Genomic DNA, 20926 nt, shown 5'->3' with positions numbered 1-20926 from the left:
ATTCCAATCCCTGTGTGGATATGTGGGTAGGATCATTTTTATGCAAGATGGTGCCTCTCCGCACATTGCACAGCCAGTGAAGTGGCTGCTGCAGAGGCATTTCAGAAACTACCAGCCGTAGCTTCCCTACAGACTAGCTACCCAAAATACCTGATCTTAACCTGGCGTGGCTTCTGGCTGTGGGTTTACCTGAAAGATGTTGTGTTCAGTGCTCCAGTTACAAACATAGCTGAATTGAAGGCACACATTGTGCAACACATTCTGAATGTGACCCCCAAGACACTCAAATGCATTGTGGAACATGCTGTTTCTTATTTTCAACTTGGGGCAGAAACAGTGGACTGCATATTGAACATGTCTTGTGCCAGTTGTATGACAATCAGAACTGATGTCATTTTGCTTTTTATGTGGTTTTTGGTCCCAGGACAACTAAAAACAGATTTTTCCCATCCAGTGTTGTGTGATACAGGTGGTGTAATGTGCAACTCAAACTATAGCCATCGTATTGCAATTCACCTGTCATTGTCCGCAGCTCGTGGTTGTGCGGTAGCGTTCTCGTTTCCTGCGCCCGGGTTCGATTCCCGGCGGGGTCAAGGATTTTCTCTGCCTCGTGATGACTGGGTGTTGTGTGATGTCCTTAGGTTAGTTAGGTTTAAGTAGTTCTAAGTTCTAGGGGATTGATGACCATAGATGTTAAGTCCCATAGTGCTCAGAGCCATTTGAACCATTTCACCTGTCATTTGTAGCCATCTCCATTTCTGTACAGTGCCATTATGGGTAATTACTATTTTCCCATGGCATTTCCGCCTACATTAATAATATGCTATTCACATTTTATGTCATTCTGAGCAGTGATTGTCTTTCTACAGCATTTTGAAACTGGAACTTTAATTATGGACACCTTGTATTCTATTCCCAAGAAACATATGTCATCAACAAAGTGGCATTCATTTATCATCAGACCCCAATGAAATCTGAGTTTCCACCCTCTAACCACAATGTATGGAGCATTTTGTCATACTATGTGCCTTCTTTCAGTTAACATGATCGTAAGTTTCATATCCACATAAAAGAAAGAATGTTACATATGTTCGACGTGTGGGAGATAATCAGTAGTTTCCAATTTCCATTTGGAAATCTGATTTTAAAATATGTATTTTATTGACTCATATATACTGTAATTTCTTATTGTGGTTGAATGATGTGTGTTTTGTGTCCAGCAGAGTTAATTATTTCAATTTTGTGAAGTAGAGTCTTCAAAAAGTAAGTTACACATGTTGCCCTGCGCAAAGACCATTGTGCTACATGTGGTGCATTGTCAGAGAGAATGTGTGTTCTACAGTGCATCACTGTGTGGGAATGAAATTTCACAGCAGTTGGAAACATACTACGAAGCAGAAGTACATGGGGCAGTAAGATTCTTATTGGCAAAACGTCTAAATTGCACACTTTCACTGTGAAATTCTGGCAATATATGGATCAGATGTCATGTCATGGCCAGCTGAAGTGAAAGGGCACATACTATTTGACAAAGGCTGCACAGACATGGGTGGTGCTGCTCCTCTATCATACAGTCCAGATCTTACACCTTGTGGTTTCCTTCTTCTTGGCAAGCTGAAAGGACTTCGGAGAAAGAGATTTTCTAACGACGACGACATTAACACAGTATTTCTCAAATGTTCAGACTGTTGTTTACAGAGGCTTGATGACTGTGTTGAAAAATAGTGTCACCCAACTATGTCACTTTGAAGTGTAGTGCAACATTCATTACAAATTACTTGGCCTGCCATAATAATATGTAACCTACTTTTTGAAGTTCCCTACATGTTCTGCCAATTTACAGAGTCATCTTCTTAGGGCGCTGCAAGTGGTGCTTTTGTATGTGATCACAATCTGGATTGCAACCAGTCTGGTCATTAAAACATTCTGCAAAAAATGGAATCATCAGTTTGGTTGAAAATTCAAAAGCACACCATCATAACAAACCTTTCTTTTAGGTAGCAATACACTGTAGGCAGTAGGTTTAGTGTGATTATTTTGCACATCATCTTTGTTGGATGAATGGATGTATGAATGCACTGAGCAAGATTGTGCATAGAAATAAATTTCTAATATCTGGTAGTATAGTTTATTACATCTGATGAACAATTTCCTCTAGTTTGGGAAAGATACACTGTTTGGAGATTAGTTACTACTCTACAGGAAGCATGTGGCTGTTTAATCTTCATATATTTCAACCTGTTGTATGTAAAAAGATATAAAATATCAATTAAAAATCAGAGGAATGGGATGAAAAAAATGTTGTGCAAATAGTAGTGTATAAAAATGTTTGTTACCTGAGTCTATGTTATTGCTTACATTGTAAGATTTTCTGTTTCTGTTCAGTAGAGCATGCATAGTGAATCTTTGGTGAGGGCTTCAGTTCATATTGAGTGTTGACAATGTGTAAACTATGTTGTTTTTTATTTAATGTCCTAGTGTGTCCAGTTATGATATTATTAAAAGAAATTAAATAAAATAACAGTTCACGTAAGAAATCGGTGTTTGTGGAGAAGTGCTTATTGAAATAGGGGGGGGGGGGGGGGGGGGGGGGAAAGCACTTGGTATGTAGTTGGCCCACTTTCAACATGGCTGTAATTTTTTTAATGGAATGGATACATAATGACGAACTCATCATTTTGCCATGCAATACTTAAGTTAACCATGCATGCTGGGGCTGAAAAACATACTGGGTCATTAGCTTACTTCTCACTACCATTGATTCATCTTGCTTCATCTTGGCATCATTTTGTTTCATACCAATGAAGTTGAGTAGTAGTTCGCTAATTTTTTCCTTCGGGAACAGATTGTTATAGGTGCTGTGGGAATTTTGACATCAGTGTTGTCACATTAGCTGTGTGGTTCTTTGTGACAGTCCTCTCAAATGTTCAACAGTCCTGATAACTCTGAATTCATAATTGTCCAGCATTATGCTGCACAAGTAATGTCTCGCCTAAAATTTCTTGCATGACCACATTGGACAGTGTTTCCCATGGTATACTACCACTGCAGTAAACAAAATACTCTCAGATAAGTTAGCAAGATCTTCCAATTTGCATAAACTAAAACTGCCAAACTGTGTAAACAAATATCTAATACACCATGTAGCATGTTTCAAAGTAACTATTAGTTTGGTAATAAATGATTCTCAAAACACTTAACTCACATAAAATGATTTATTCTGAAATACAGGTCTTGCCAACATTTTTACAGTCACCTGTAATAAAATTAGATAAATCTCAAAAATCTGATAAGTAGTAGCTCATGAACAATTATTTGTCAATTTTAGTTAAAATGGTATTGTATAGATACTTAAATTTTTTTATATTTGCTACAGTGTTCAAGAAGTAATTTTTTTTTTTTTTTTTTTTTTTGCACTTTTTGCAGCCACCAGAGAAAGCAAATGATGATGGCCTCATTTTCCCATGGAAGCATAAAGAGATACTGACTTTTGATATTCCTGTTCATGATACAGAGAAGGCTGGCCTTGGTATGACATAGCCCTTTTTGTTTACAATGATAGTACTGTGCTTTTGTGTGTTCAAAACATAGAATTTTATAAGAGTGTTTACAAATGAATTTCCAATAAACACAGTGACATACAAGTACAGACCGCTTTTGATGTGAAAATAAGATGTAGATTGCGGAGAGTGGGTGCGGAGGAGAATACCATGATAGATAGTAATCATAGAATGCAGGCTTCCACCACTGCTATTTGTGTTTTGCTGGTATATATTTTATGGCCATTAGGCCATGGTCCAAGGCATTCCTCAGTGCCTACCTAACATTTAGTATTCCAATGTCAAATGCTAGAGACATCATCAGAGGCTTTAAAAAGTGACAGCAGTTAGTGTCAAACAAGCTGACCAAGCTGAGCTGTTTAACGTGTTTGAGATTGTGACTGCTTTGAGACATTTTCTGATGATGTGTGTATCATTGGAAGACAAAATGTTAGGCACAGAATTACACCGTCTACCACAGTATCAACAAAAATGACACGTTGTGCATTTGCAGTCTAATTGTAAGAGATACTACTCAATTAAGAGGATACTAATGCATTACTCTCATTGTATTTCAAACCACAATATAATTAAATGGCAGAAGTACTGCATATTATTCATGCACTCAGACATTCAGTGCAGAGGTTGATGGGAGTAGCTGAATTGATAGAAATCAACTGACATAAATTACTTCCTGATTGTTGCCACTAGTAACTAGCAAACAGCATGGTGTCTACAATAAAGAAATGAGAAGTAATGTCCAGAGTTAACCATCCTGAAATGTAAAGATTCATAGGGCTCCTAATCATCTTACCTGTTGATGTGTTTGATGCAGTAAACAGTATGATATCTGCTAGTTAAAGGTGGTAGCTGGTGGAACACATTCATCACCAGTCAACATATTTAGATTTATATCAGTTGACTTACTCCCATCAGCAACCTCACTGAGCATCTTCATGGAGTGCAGAAATAATAAAAGGTCCTGACATCATATGGCTGGTCCCATTTGAGTGTCTTCAGCTTCTCTTCACATTTTAAGATGTGAGTACATGTCTAATTCTAATCAATCAATCAATCAATTAATTAATTAATTAATTAATTAATTAACTCCTATAAGACATGATGTCTTACATGTAGAATGCTACACATAAGATTATGTGATTGGCAGCTGTTACCTGCTGTAAGCTATTGTTAGAAGTTTGAATTGTGGTTGACAACTAGGGTCTTGCAATGCTGATATTTATTTGTGACTAGAAAATTGTATTAATGTTCTTGTGCGTGGAAAAATGGCAGAATGCTATCACATTGGGTATGAAAGATTTGTGCACTATGTCTTACATTTATTTGTAACTACTATTTTATATCCGCATCTTTTAAAAACAAGACAATTTATCATATTATGATCCACAGCATTCAGTGTTATATACTGCTGTACTATATGTAGTATGCCAGTTACAAAGGAGGGTTCATTTACAACAAAAGATAATTACTATTATTTCCTTTATGTAGGGATTTCAGTCTCAATCAAAATTTTGGGAGTACATGAAAACGATGAATACAATGACATCATTGTGGATGCCAGCAGTCAGCTCTTCCTCCCATTAATGCTTGTGATGATGTGACTCATCAGGATTCAGAGGATGAAAATAATGCACATGTATATAATTTACTAGGAAGTCAATTGAGAACTGAAACAGAAGTAGAGCTGGTTATTGAAAGTGAACATTCTGAAAGACTGGCAGCAATAGGAGGAAAGGTAGGGACAGGGGAAGGCAGACAGGATGAAAATGGTAATACAAAGAGGAAGATGTACAATTGACATAAATGTGACCTTACAGAGTGCACAAATGAACAATCTCGACAATATTATGTTACCAACAATTTTTTGATGATGATATTATTGACATCATTGTTACATTCACAAACCAATGTGCTGCAAACATAATTGAAATGAGTACATTTATTGTAATACTTTTACTTAGCAGTTACATTAAAGTACTGACACGCAAGGGTGCCCATATAACAGTTTGCAGGGAGGCTAGACTGGGGGTATGGGATATTTTAATATTTTGGAAAACGAATAGTAACTTTTAAGGAGCCACAGAAAAGTTCGTTCATATTCCATTTAAAACCTGTGTAACAGAGACTTTTAAATCAAACAATGGAAACTGCTGGTAGGAATATCAACAATGTAGGAAAAGACCAGTTGCTGCTCATCATAAAGAGGACATGTCAGGTTTCAGACAGGCACTCACATATAGCTTTCGGCCACACACACACACACACACACACACACACACACACACACACACACACACACACACACAATACACAACTCCCAACTTGAGCATCGAGATGATGGAAATGGCGATCATATGTGCATGAGGTGTGCTTAGTTTAGTTTTGTGTGTGTGTGTGTGTGTGTGTGTGTGTGTGTTTTACTCTGACAAACACTTTGGTCGAAAGCTGTGTGTGAGTGTCTTTTAATTGTGACTGTCTGCAACTTGACATGTCTTCTTTATGGAAAGTAGCTATCTGTCTTTTCTTACTTGAAAGAAAAACACCTGTTACGTTCTTTCCTTTCCCTGAGAGCTGGGAAAGGGGGGGGGGGGGGAGGTGTTGGGCATGGCCTCCTATTGCCTCTGGCTACAGGCACCCCTGCCAAGTCAAAATGTCTACTGGAAAAAAAGAACAAGTTACCATAATTATCTCATTGCTGCAGCTATTTCCTGCAATATATTCAAATTCATAATGTTCAGCTTACACTTAAGTGACAATGAAAATCTAAATAAATCAGACAGGTACGCTAAGGTTAGGAAATTATTTGACATGCTCACCACACAGTTCCAGAAGAATGCACCCTATGAAGAAAAAAGTTTGGTGGTGGTGAAACAGGGGTGCCTTATTTTGGTAAATATGGGTGCAAGCAATTCAATACAGGAAAACTAATTCAGTACAGCTGCAAAATTTGGACTAGAACTATTAGGACTAGATACATTGTGTGGATGGATCCTTACCTAGGTTTGAACACTACTCTACTGCAGAACTACAAACACTTACGGTTAGGAGCAAGCATCATTCTTCAGCAGGTTGACACGTTACTGAGTTTGGGGAAACACTCCTATTACCTGCTTATTTCCAAGGAACAGGTACACTTAGAGAAAACCATATCTCAAGATGCTCCTTGCCAAACAGTAAAAAAATGAAGAAATCTGCTCTGGGAACCGTTGATTTCAAAAGTGACATGTAGCAATATTATAGTTGCAATACAGAATGACAATGGTGTGGTCACAACAGCTTCCAAATCTACACCTGTAAAGCCACTACACACAGTGAAATGATTTTTGCTTAGTGAGAAGAAAAGCATAGTTATTGAACAATCTCAACTGATTCATGTTTACAATGAAAACATGGATGGTGTTGATGGGGCTGATGAAAACGTGAGTCTCTACAGGACATCCATCAGAAGGAAAAAATGGTACTTCATTTTTACAGTGCATTGCATTGATGTAGGTAAACAAACTGCTTAGCTATCACTTAGGCTGGAAGGAAATGAGAAACTGGATCAATTTCAGTACTGTATTGTAATTTGTCTTGCAAACAAATGCACACGTTGCCTGTCTGAAGGGAGGCCTTCTGAGACAGAGTATCAAGATTCCAGATATGGCAGAATAGATCATTGGGTTGCTAGCTAACAAGCTGCAGACTTTGGCATAAAAAACCATGACAAGGTATGTAAAATATTGGTTTGCATGTAAAGTGTTTGACGACTTATCAAACAAAGTGTTTGTTTAAATATGTTTTTGATCTATTGTTAGATTAGATTAGATTAGATTAGATTAATACTAGTTCCATGGATCATGAATACGATATTTCGTAATGATGTGGAACGAGTCGAATTTTCCAATACATGACATAATTAGGTTAATTTAACAACATACTTAAGTTAATATAACAACTTTATTTTTTTGTGGTTTTTTTTTCCTTAATTTATATCTAAAAATTCCTCTATGGAGTAGAAGGAGTTGTCATTCAGAAATTCTTTTAATTTCTTCTTAAATACTTGTTGGTTATCTGTCAGACTTTTGATACTATTTGGTAAGTGACCAAAGACTTTAGTGCCAGTATAATTCACCCCTTTCTGTGCCAAAGTTAGATTTAATCTTGAATAGTGAAGATCATCCTTTCTCCTAGTATTGTAGCTATGCACACTGCTATTACTTTTGAATTGGGTTTGGTTGTTAATAACAAATTTCATAAGAGAGTATATATACTGAGAAGCTACTGTGAATATCCCTAGATCCTTAAATAAACGTCTGCAGGATGATCTTGGGTGGACTCCAGCTATTATTCTGATTACACGCTTCTGTGCAATGAATACTTTATTCCTCAGTGATGAATTCCCCCAAAATATGATGCCATATGAAAGCAATGAGTGAAAATAGGCGTAGTAAGCTAATTTACTAAGATGTTTATCACCAAAATTTGCAATGACCCTTATTGCATAAGTAGCTGAACTCAAACGTTTCAGCAGATCATCAATGTGTTTCTTCCAATTTAATCTCTCATCAATGGACATACCTAAAAATTTGGAATATTCTACCTTAGCTATATGCTTCTGATTAAGGTCTATATTTATTAATGGCGTCATACCATTCACTGTACGGAACTGTATGTACTGTGTCTTATCAAAATTCAGTGAGAGTCCGTTTACAAGGAACCACTTAGTAATTTTCTGAAAGACAGTATTGACAATTTCATCAGTTAATTCTTGTTTGTCAGGTGTGATTACTATACTTGTATCATCAGCAAAGAGAACTAACTTTGCCTCTTCATGAATATAGAATGGCAAGTCGTTAATATATAATAAGAACAACAAAGGACCCAAGACTGACCCTTGTGGAACCCCATTCTTGATAGTTCCCCAGTTTGAGGAATGTGCTGATCTTTGCATGTTACGAGAACTACTTATTTCAACTTTCTGCACTCTTCCAGTTAGGTACGAATTAAACCATTTGTGCACTGTCCCACTCATGCCACAATACTTGAGGTTGTCTAGCAGAATTTCATGATTTACACAATCAAAAGCCTTTGAGAGATCACAAAAAATCCCAATGGGTGGTGTTCGGTTATTCAGATCATTCAAAATTTGACTGGTGAAAGCATATATGGCATTTTCTGTCGAAAAACCTTCCTGGAAACCAAACTGACATTTTGTTAGTACTTCATTTTTACAGATATGTGAAGCTACTCTTGAATACATTACTTTCTCAAAAATTTTGGATAAAGCTGTTAGAAGGGAGATTGGACGGTAATTGTTGACATCAGATCTATCCCCCTTTTTATGCAAAGGTATAACAATAGCATATTTCAGTCTATCAGGGAAAATGCCCTGTTCCAGAGAGCTATTACACAGGTGGCTGAGAATCTTACTTATCTGTTGAGAACAAGCTTTTAGTATTTTGCTGGAAATGCCATCAATTCCATGTGAGTTTTTGCTTTTAAGCAAGTTTATTATTTTCCTAATTTCAGAGGGAGAAGTGGGTGAGATTTCAATTGTATCAAATTGCATAGGTATGGCCTCTTCCATTAACAGCCTAGCATCTTCTAATGAACACCTGGATCCTACTATATCCACAACATTTAGAAAATGATTATTAAAAATATTTTCAACTTCTGACTTTTTGTTCGTAAAGTTTTCATTCAATTTGATGGTAATACTGTCTTCCTCTGCTCTTGGTTGACCTGTTTCTCTTTTAATAATATTCCAAATTGTTTTAATTTTATTATCAGAGTTGCTGATTTCAGACATGATACACATACTCCTGGATTTTTTAATAACTTTTCTTAATATAACACAGTAGTTTTTATAATTTTTGATAGTTTCTGGGTCACTACTCTTTCTTGCTGTCAGATACATTTCCCTTTTCCGGTTACAAGATATTTTTATACCCTTAGTAAGCCATGGTTTGTTACAAGGTTTCTTACGAGTATATTTAACTATTTTCTTGGGGAAGCAGTTTTCAAATGCATTTACAAAAATGTCATGAAATAAATTATTTTAAATTGGCATCAGGTTCACGGTACACCTCATCCCAGTCTAACTGCTGTAGGCTTTCCCTGAAATTTGCAATTGTTAAATCGTTGACTGAACGTACTACTTTGGAGGACTGTTTAGTATTGCTGAATGGAGCTATGTCATATATTGTAACTATCTGTGCACCATGATCAGAAAGACCATTCTCAACAGGCTGAGCATTTATCTGGTTAAACTTATCTTGGTCTATAAAGAAGTTATCTATCAGTGAGCTGCTATCCTTTACCACCCGAGTAGGAAAATCAATAACGGGTGTCAAATTGAAAGAATTGGTGTTAACTCCAATTAGCTTTGAAATGTCATTAATTTCATTGTACATAAGTCTTACCATGACAACAGGAGTGGGCTTGTGTGTGTCTTGGGGAGGGGGTTACAGTATTACAGGGAAAAGAGCTAGTGCTCAAAAACTAGTGTTATAAATTTCATTGTGTGTGTCACAAATAACATAACATGTGCTAAACTTACCACTGATATGACTGACTGAAGTCATACATATATGATACCCTATTAATCAAGTAATAATAGATTTTTAAGTATGAAACTGGTTTTGAATTGTTAAATAATACCTGTATAAAAATTCAGTCTTATTTGGGCTAATTAGTTAATTAATTAAGCATAAAGAAAAACATAGTTAATTAAACATCGAGCTCTGTATATCCTGCTATGAAGGAAATCTTTCATCGATGTAGGATGAATCAAGTTGTATGAGAGTCAGAAGTACAATAGTGACAACAATCTATTTGCAGCTTATACAAAACATATATATGTTTCAAAATTTTGTGGTCTTTCAGAGTAGTCACCAGCATTGTGCATAACCCACTGCCAGTGATATGGAAGTTACAGGATACCTTTAGCAGTGGCAGTTGTGTTATAATTTCAAGTGGCGTGGTCTATTGCCCAACAAACCTGTAACAGTTCAGAAGCGAATGCAATGAAGTTCTCCCTTCAATTTAGAAATGGGGTTGAAGTCACAAGGGCTGAATTCTGTGGACTGTGATGAGTGGTGCAGCATTTTCCAGTCCCCTCTATCAAACAAAGCAGTCAAAACTTACGATATATGTGCCTGAGCATTTTCCTGTAAAATGATGGGAAGGTCCTGCAGAATGTGTCACCACTTCTTTCTCTATGCTGTTCATTTTTGGAAAGCAGCTTGCAACCAGCTTAAAGAAAGAAGTGGTGAAATTTTTTGCTGAACCCTCCCATCATTTTGCAGGAAAATGCTCAGGCACATATATCACAAGTTGACTGGCTTGTTCTATCAGTGGGGCTGGAAAGTGCTGTATCATCCACTACGCTCCCTGGACTGCAGCCATTGTGACCTCAACTTGATTCCTAAATTAAAGGAAGCACTTTGTGGGATTCACTCCAAAACTGTTACAGAGATTTGTTAGGCCATAGACTGCTCCCCTCAAACAATAAACACAACTGCCACTGGTAAGGTTATCCTGCAACTTCCACATCACTGGCAATGGGTTATACACAGTGCCAGTGACCACTCTGAAAGACAGTAAAACCTTGAAACATACATCTATTTTGTACAAGTTGTAAATAAATAGTTGCTACTATTAAAAGTCCAACCCTCGTACGTACATAAACAGGCAGAAGCAGTCGCTGTATGCAACTTCTGTGAAATATACTTAAAAATTAAGAAGTGCAAATCTGCTGAGTCAGATAGTCAATTGAATTACTTCTAGATTACTTTATATATGTGTACTAGCAGGAAAGTGCTACTGCCCTTCATCTTAGAATACTGAGCTGCTGTTCAGTTTCATGCTACAAACATAAACATTTACATAACTTTGCTGTTTATGCAGTGTTAATACAGAATCCCATTTAATATGAACATTATACTTCAGTGGAATTTACATCCCTGAGTGAAAATATAGTGATAAATTATGAATATAATGGCTAATATGGTAGCTTTTACTTTGTTTTTTAAATCAGTGCAGTTTGTTTCCAAACTTGCGATTTTCGTCGACTTGGTATGGACTGGGGCCAGAATATAAAACTCAGTTCTGAACTCTGATCTCAAATACACATCTTTGCAGAACTTATTTTTATTTTTAGTACTTTGAATTTTGCAGAATGTTAATTCTAAATTCAGCCTTGTTATTAGCCACAAACACTGTTGTGTATTGCCATTAAGCTGTTTGGAATTGCATAATATAAATCTTTGTACAATAATGGTTCAGCTATTTGCTATAAACAAGTTGTAAATGTGTTCTGCTGTTTTCACAGTTGTTAGGGTTGGGCTGTTTGGGGGAAGGAGACCAGACAGCGAGGTCATTGGTCTCATCGGGTTAGGGAAGGACGGGGAAGGAAGTTGGCCGTGCCCTTTCAAAGGAACCATCCCGGCATTTGCCTGGAGTGATTTAGGGAAATCACGGAAAACCTAAATCAGGATGGCCGGACGTAGGATTGAACTGTCATCCTCCGGAGTGAGAGTCCAGTGTCTAACCACTGTGCCAACTCGCTCGGTCTTTCATAATTGTGTCTGGTATGAGTATGTTGTTAGAATGTGAGAGAAAAAGAAATGAGAAAAGGGGAATGTGTGATAGGGAACAAAGACGACAGGATAGCATATAAAATGGCAAGGCAAGGTTGAATGTGAGCACATGGTAGAATTATGTCAGGAAAGATGTGCCAAAACAACAGAGCCCACCTGTCTGATGCAGATAAGGTTAAATTGAGGAGAGTAATTCAAGTGAATTGAGTACTGGATCAGTTGCAAGATCGAGAATAAGAGTGAAAATTTGAAACTATGGATTTGTAAAATATCTGAGGTTGTGTACTTTGTGCAACCCTTAAATCATCTACAAGTGGGTGGCCTCGACTCTCTCTCTCTCTCTGTCTGTTGTTTTCACCCTGATTATCATCACAGTAAGCTTTAAATTGAGTTGAAACTATTTTTGCCAAATCTGGTGTTTGTCACTTCATGAAGTGCTTTGATATTAACAGGTGTGAGTGTGAAGGGCAAGACAACAGCAAGTCATGGAAACGCTCATGGACAGTCCGGATCCACAGACCTAGGCATCTTTGTAAAGAGTGTGCTACATGGTGGAGCAGCTTCTCGTGATGGTAGATTGCGCACCAATGATCAGTTGCTTAACGTTAATGGAATATCTTTGCTCAATCAGTCAAATTCTGATGCCATGGAGACTCTTAGGTGAGTGCACATATACTGCATCCTAAAAAAAAGTATTTGTTGGTGGTGGTGGTGGTGGTGGTGGTCACTTCTATTGCCAAATTGACAATTCCTTGATGCCTCAGGATGTGATATATCAACCAAGCCTTTCTTTTAGTAAATTTGTGGCAAAAATTTCCTTTTCTCACAGTTTGATTCAGTATCTCATTTGAAATTCAATCTACCCATTTAATCTGAAGCATTTGTAGTGCTATATTTCAAAATCATCAATTCTCTTCATGCCTGAATTTCTTTTTATCCATGTTTCACTTTCAAGATTTCAGGTACCTCCAGGAATGGCTTCATAACACAACCATTAATGTGGCTACTAAGAACAAAGCTTGTTGACTCAGACTCAAGTAAATGACAAACTTAGAAACAGTACAGTAAGCAGTAGAACACAGTCGGAGGAGGAGTGCTGACTGTGTTGTCTTTATATAGAGAGGGCTCTCCAGTAGGTGGTTGAGTGGATGTCACACTGTGCACGCTAGTTTTGTGACCCACCACAAGTGACCTATGGTGGCTGGCCTGTGCAGCTACCATTGTTGGCCTATTTGAAGTGTACCGCACCAGCGGCCTGATGCCGTAGCGCATATCCTGGTGTTGTGTACAGGGTTATAGCACTAACACTTAAATTCATATTAGATGTTGACAAATTCCTCTTTTTTTTCACAAGTGCTTATTCTCATTTCATATTTTTAATTCCCTCTTACTTAATTGTCTGACTTAATTCAAATTTGCTCCATTACCCTTGTTTTACTTTTATTGATGTTCATCTTATTAATCTGTGTTCAAGACACCATCCATTCCATGAAACAGCTCTTGCAAGACCTTCAGTCTTTGACACAGCTACAGAGTCATCAGCAAACTTTTTTATCTTCTCCCCAAATTTTAATTACCTTTCCAAATTTCTGCTTGGTTACCTTCAGAGCTTTGTCATATGGAGACTGATGACTTCAAGGATGGGCTACAATCCTGGGTCACACCCTTCTCAACTAGGGCTTCACTCTCATGTCCTTTGACTCTTATTGCTGCAGCCTGATTTCTGTGCATGTTGTAAATAACCTTTCACTCTCTGTGTTTTATCTTTACTACCTTCAAAATTTTGAAGAGTGAACTCCATTCAAAACTGTCAAAAGGTTTCTCTAAATCCACAAGCACTATCAGTGTAGTTTCCTTTCTCTACAACCTGTTCTAGGATAAGTCTTAGTGTCAATATTGCCTCTTGTGTACCTAAATCCCTCTGGAACTCACTGATCTTCCCTGAAGTCTGCTTCTACTAGTTTTTCCATTCCTTTATAAATAATAGCATGTGTCTTGTTTGAAATTTGGATTAATACAATAGGTGGAAGAGTTTCATCATGGCTGACTCTCAGAAAGATGTCAGTAATTCTGAGGAGATGTCCTCTAGCCCAGGGACATTGATCACTTCAGTCTTTCAGTGCTCTGTCAACTTGTTTTCACAGGATCCTATGTCATCTTCACCTGCTCCCTCATCTTTTTCTATAATATTGTCCTCACTTTTGTTTGTGTTATATAGACCTTTTATATATATATATATATATATATATATATATATATATATATATATATATATATATATATATATATATATATATATATATATATATATATATATATATGAGGGAAACATTCCACACGGGAAAAATATATTTAAAAACAAAGATGATGTGACTTACCATACGAAAGTGCTGGCAGGTCGATAGAAACACATACATACACACAAAATTCAAGCTTTCGCAACAAACTGTCGCCTCGTCAGGAAAGAGGGAAGGAGAGAGAGAGAAAGACGAAAGGAAGTGGGTTTTAAGGGAGAGGGTAAGAAGTCATTCCAATCCCGGGAGCGGAAAGACTTACCTTAGGGGGGAAAAAAGGACGGGTATACACTCTCGCGCGCGCACACACACACACACACACACACACACACACACACACACACACACACACACACACACATATATCCATCCACACATATACAGACACAAGCAGACATATTTAAAGACAAAGAGTTTGGGCAGAGATGTCAGTCGAGGCGGAAGTACAGAGGCAAAGATGATGTTGAATGACAGGTGAGGTGTGAGTGGCGGCAACTTGAAATTAGCGGAGATTGAGGCCTGGTGGGTAACAGGAGGAGAGGATATATTGAAGAGCAAGTTCCCATCTCCGGAGTTCGGATAGGTTGGTGTTGGTGGGAAGTATCCAGATAACCCGGACGGGGTAACACTGTGCCAAGATGTGCTGGCTGTGCACCAAGGCATGTTTAGCCACAGGGTGATCCTCATTACCAACAAACACTGTCTGCCTGTGTCCATTCATGCGAATGGACAGTTTGTTGCTGGTCATTCCCACATAGAATGCATCACAGTGTAGGCAGGTCAGTTGGTAAATCACGTGGGTGCTTTCACATGTGGCTCTGCCTTTGATCGTGTACACCTTCCGGGTTACAGGACTGGAGTAGGTGGTGGTAAGAGGGTGCATGGGACATGTTTTACACCAGGGGCGGTTACACGGATAGGAGGCAGAGGGTAGGGAAGGTGGTTTGGGGATTTCATAGGGGTAAACTAACAGGTTACGAAGGTTAGGTGGACGGCGGAAAGACACTCTTGGTGGAGTGGGGAGGATTTCATGAAGGATGGATCTCATTTCAGGGCAGGATTTGAGGAAGTCGTATCCCTCAACCTCCTCTCATTGCACACAAACCCAGTCTCTCCCATCTACTCAATCTCCCACTTCCAGCTCCACTCCCTCCAAAACCTCAAAATTCCAATCAACACAATCTGGAACCACAACACCCTAATTCAGTAGTTAACCTTTCCTCCAAACCTCTCTCCCAATCCGAAACCTCTGTCCTATCCAAAGGCCTCACCTTCAGCCCTACTCTCAGATTCAACCAAAGAGCCCTCGTCAAAGATTTACTGTCCTATACTCGTACTCTCTGCTGGAAATATCACTTTGCCACGAAGAAAAATGATCCTAATCCTACTCCTAATGATCCAACTCCCCAAGACACCATCCAAATTGAACCCTGCCTGGAACAGTTCCGTCCTCCGTCGCAGCGGGACCCACCTCCTCTTCCTCAAAATCACCCTCTCCAAACCTTCCAGGAATTTCTCACTTCCAGCCTTGCATCCCAATCCTCCTTAAAAAACCTTAATCCTACTCCCAACATCACAACTGCTGAAGCCCAGGCTATCCGTGATCTGAAGGCTGACCGATCCATCGTCATTCTTCCGGCAGACAAGGGTTCCACGACCGTGGTACCTGATCGTCGGGAGTATGTGGCTGAGGGACTGCGTCATCTTTCAGACAACACCACATACAAAGTTTGCCAAGGTAACCCCATTCCCAATGTCCAGGCGGAGCTTCAAAGAATCCTCAGAACCTTAGGCCCCCTGCAAAACCTTTCACCTGACTCCATCAACCTCCTGACCCTACCGACACCCCGCACCCCTACCTTCTACCTTCTTCCTAAAATCCACAAACCCAATCATCCCGGCCGCCCCATTGTAGCTGGTTACCAAGACCCCACAGAACGTATCTCTGCCTACGTAGATCAACACCTTCAACCCATTACATGCAGTCTCCCATCCTTCATCAAAGACACCAACCACTTTCTCGAACGCCTGGAATCCTTACCCAATGTGTTACTCCCGGAAACCATCCTTGTAACCATTGATGCCACTTCCTTATACACAAATATTCCGCACGTCCAGGGCCTCGCTGCGATGGAGCAGTTCCTTTCACGCCGATCACCTGCCACCCTACCTAAAACCTCTTTCCTTATCACCTTAGCCAGATTCATCCTGACCCACAACTTCTTCACTTTCGAAGGCCAGACATACCAACAGTTAAAGGGAACAGCCATGGGTGCCAGGATGGCCCCCTCGTACGCCAGCCTATTCATGGGTTTCTTAGAGGAAACCTTCTTGGTTACCCAGGCCTGCCAACCCAAAGTTTGGTACAGATTTATTGATGACATCTTCATGATCTGGACTCACAGTGAAGAAGAACTCCAGAATTTCCTCTCCAACCTCAACTCTTTTGGTTCCATCAGATTCACCTGGTCCTACTCCAAATCCCATGCCACTTTCCTTGACGTTGACCTCCACCTGTCCAATGGCCAGCTTCACACGTCCGTCCACATCAAACCCACCAACAAGCAACAGTACCTCCATTATGACAGCTGCCACCCATTCCACATCAAACGGTCCCTTCCCTACAGCCTAGGTCTTCGTGGCAAACGAATCTGCTCCAGTCCGGAATCCCTGAACCATTACACCAACAACCTGAAAACAGCTTTCGCATCCCGCAACTACCCTTCCGACCTGGTACAGAAGCAAATAACCAGAGCCACTTCCTCATCCCCTCAAACCCAGAATCCCCCACAGAAGAACTACAAAAGTGCCCCACTTGTGACAGGATACTTTTCGGGACTGGACCAGACTCTGAACGTGGCTCTCCAGCAGGGATACGACTTCCTCCAATCCTGCCCTGAAATGAGATCCATCCTTCATGAAATCCTCCCCACTCCACCAAGAGTGTCTTTCCGCCATCCACCTAACCTTCGTAACCCGTTAGTTCATCCCTATGAAATCCCCAAACCACCTTCCCTACCCTCTGGCTCCTATCCTTGTAACTGCCCCCGGTGTAAAACCTGTCCCATGCACCCTCCTACCACCACCTACTCCAGTCCTGTAACCCGGAAGGTGTACACGATCAAAGGCAGAGCCACATGTGAAAGCACACACGTGATTTACCAACTGACCTGCCTACACTGTGATGCATTCTATGTGGGAATGATCAGCAACAAACTGTCCATTCACATGAATGGACACAGGCAGACAGTGTTTGTTGGTAATGAGGATCACCCTGTGGCTAAACATGCCTTGGTGCACGGCCAGCACATCTTGGCACAGTGTTACACCGTCCGGGTTATCTGGATACTTCCCACCAACACCAACCTATCCGAACTCCGGAGATGGGAACTTGCTCTTCAATATATCCTCTCTTCCCATTACCCACCAGGCCTCAATCTCCGCTAATTGCAAGTCGCCGCCACTCACACCTCACCTGTCATTCAACATCATCTTTGCCTCTGCACTTCCGCCTCGACTGACATCTCTGCCCAAACTCTTTGTCTTTAAATATGTCTGCTTGTGTCTGTATATGTGTGGATGGATATGTGTGTGTGTGCTAGTGTATACCCGTCCTTTTTTCCCCCTAAGGTAAGTCTTTCCGCTCCCGGGATTGGAATGACTCCTTACCCTCTCCCTTAAAACCCACATCCTTTCGTCTTTCCCTCTCCTTCCCTCTTTCCTGATGAGGCAACAGTTTGTTGCGAAAGCTTGAATTTTGTGTGTATGTTTGTGTTTGTGTGTGTTTGTGTGTCTTTCGACCTGCCAGCGCTTTCGTTCAGTATGTCACATCATCTTTGTTTTTTGATATATAGGTCTCTTTAGTTTTCCTGTAGGTTGCATCTATCTTTCCCTTATTTATGTATGCTTCTAAAGGCTTACCTTTGACAAGGTGTAAAATCTAATGTGTCTGTCCTTTTTTGCCTACTTCATTTGCTGCATTTTTACATTTTATCTTTTTTCCAGTTAAATTCAATATTTCCTGTGTTGTTCAGGATTTCTACTAGGCTTTGTTGTTTAATACACGTGATCCTGTGCTCCCCTTCTCTATTTCATCTCTCAAAACTGCCTATTCAGTCCAACACTAGGCAATGATCCCGAAACTCTCAACAATCTGTGGAACAATATCCACAGATATGGAGCTACATTAATTGGTTGACTTGTTAGTTGCTGTTTTTCTGCGAGCTTTTATGTTAATAGCTAGTGACAAAAATGAACGGTTTTTTTTTTTTTTTTTTTTTTTTTTTTTTTTTTTTTTTTTTCCCCCCCCCCCCCAATGTGATCTGTCAAATAAGTTCACAAAAATCTCTAAAACAATCTCAAACAATGTAAAATCCAGGATGGAATGTGACAGTATTATAAGAAGGAAAGCTACTACTCACCATATAGTGGAGATGCTGAGTTGCACATAGGCACGACGAAAAGACACACAAATAAAGCTTTCAGCCATTAAGGCCTTCATAAAAAATACACATACATACATGTGCACACACATGCAAATACAACTCTACACATGACTGCAATCTCAGGCAACTGAAACCATACTGTGAGCAGCAGCACCAGTGCATGATGGGAGGGGTGACTGGGTGGGGCTAAGGAGGAGGCTGGGGCTGCAGGGAGGAGGGGGGGTACTATGGTGGGTGTTACGGACAGTGAAGTCCTGCAGGTTAGATGGAGGGCAGGGGTGAGATGGGGAGAGGGGGGGGGGTGTAGTAGCAGAAAAGGAGAGAAACAAAAAGACTGGGTGTGTTGGTAGAATGATGGCTATGTAGTGCTGGAATGGGAACAGGGAAGGGGCTGGATGCGTGAGGACAGTGACTAACAAAGGTTGAGGCTCATAACCCTCCTTGCCTCAACCTTTGTTACTGTCCTTCCTTATTCCCATTCCAGCACTACACAGCCATCATTTCACCACAACACCCAGTCTTTTTATTTCGCTCCTTTTCCACTACTCCCCTCCCCCCCTCCCCTCCTCTTCCCTGCCCCCCATCTAACCTGCAGCACTTCACTATCCAACACCCCCCACTGTACTCTCTCTCCCCCTCCCCGCCAGCCTGCTCCTATCCCCACCTAGTCGCCTCTCCCATCATGCACTGTTGCTGCTGCTTGCAGAGTGGTTTCAGTTGTCTGCAGTCATGTGTTGAGTTTTGTTGGGTGCACACATGCTAGTGTGTGTGTGTGTGTGTGTGTGTGTGTGTGTGTGTGTGTGTGTGTGTATTGTTGACGAAGGCCTTAATGGCCAAAAGCTTTAATTGTGGGAGTCTTTTTGTTGTGCCCATCTACGACTCAGCACCTCCACTATATGGTGTCTAGAACAGTCTCATTTTAGAAGATGTGTGTTCATAAAAAAATGGGTAAACATATATTCATTTGTTACTAAACTTACCTATCTTTTAAGGTCACAAATTGTACTGAATTTGCAGTCAGTTGAATATGAAATTTGGTTGCTGTGATTTCTGCATTTTTTCTTTATTTCCCCAAAGGAATTCTTTTTGCTTTAAGAGGACTTTATTTTTAGTAGTGTCTGTGGTAGATAGTCTTTCTTAAGTAAATGTTGACAGCTGCTTGCTAGTAATTTTCCTACAATTTTTTTTTTTTTCCCCCTTTGGTACCTGATCACCATACCCAATACCTTGTAAGGTATCGGGTAAAGTGCTCAGATAACAAGGGACATAAAGAACAGTCTGTGCAAGAAAATTACTTTCTTCATGGTAAATATTAGACAGCCAACCATTCTAGATTTCTCCAAAATCTGTCTGTGTATTAATTTAATGGTAACTCCTTGACGGTAAAGTGTTGCTTAAAATGTTAATTAAAGAGAAGCCTTGCTATTTAAGTCATTGTGGCTACACTTATTAATAAGAATAAACATGTGTAATGTTGGCTGTATTATTTAATGTTATCCTTATTATTAGCACACGAAGGACTAAAAAACTGCAGTTAGACAACAGGTCAGTAACTGAATATGTAATTAACTAATTTTCTTGTTTGCCTGCACATTTCAAATAATGTTTTTAGTTACTGGGCAGTAAAATGTTTTGCTGAGTTGCAAATCTTTCTTTTACTGTAGTCTGTGGAACAATACCCAGATGCTGTACTATTCTTTTGCCTAAAAGCATGTGCATTGTGCATCTTAGTTTTTCTCTATGACTATTTGATTAAACACTGTTTTTGACTGTTAGAAGCATGTGAATATAATACTCTGTTTTTTTAAAAATGTAGGGCAGAAAATCATCACTGCGACTTCCAGCTCATTATTAATTTGAAGAAGCTGAGAACTTTATTTTAAATATTCTTACAATAAAAAACTGCTTTCTTTGTGGTCACTGATAATTTTCTCCACTCCCATGTTCAATAGTCTTTATCCTGATTAACGTTCTCGACAAAATCCAAAAGCTGTGACATGGGATGAGCAAAGCTCATAAATTTTCTACAGGAACTCTGGCTATCA

At 39.6% G+C, this 20926-nt stretch overlaps 1 protein-coding gene across 1 annotated transcript in view; it reads left to right on the top strand.

Annotated features, from left to right (window-relative positions):
- LOC126474358 (partitioning defective 3 homolog) overlaps window positions 1-20926 on the top strand; it is a 222176-nt gene that overhangs the window by 119291 nt on the left and 81959 nt on the right. The window contains exons 11-12 of the mRNA XM_050101825.1: window positions 3427-3529; window positions 12595-12802. Coding sequence (XP_049957782.1) covers window positions 3427-3529; window positions 12595-12802 — 311 coding nt within the window. The remainder of the gene's footprint in view (window positions 1-3426; window positions 3530-12594; window positions 12803-20926) is intronic.

Source organism: Schistocerca serialis, chromosome 4 (assembly GCF_023864345.2).
Source record: "Schistocerca serialis cubense isolate TAMUIC-IGC-003099 chromosome 4, iqSchSeri2.2, whole genome shotgun sequence".
Classification (NCBI taxonomy): Eukaryota; Metazoa; Arthropoda; class Insecta; order Orthoptera; family Acrididae; genus Schistocerca; species Schistocerca serialis.
This window is presented reverse-complemented; position numbering and strand designations above follow the sequence as displayed.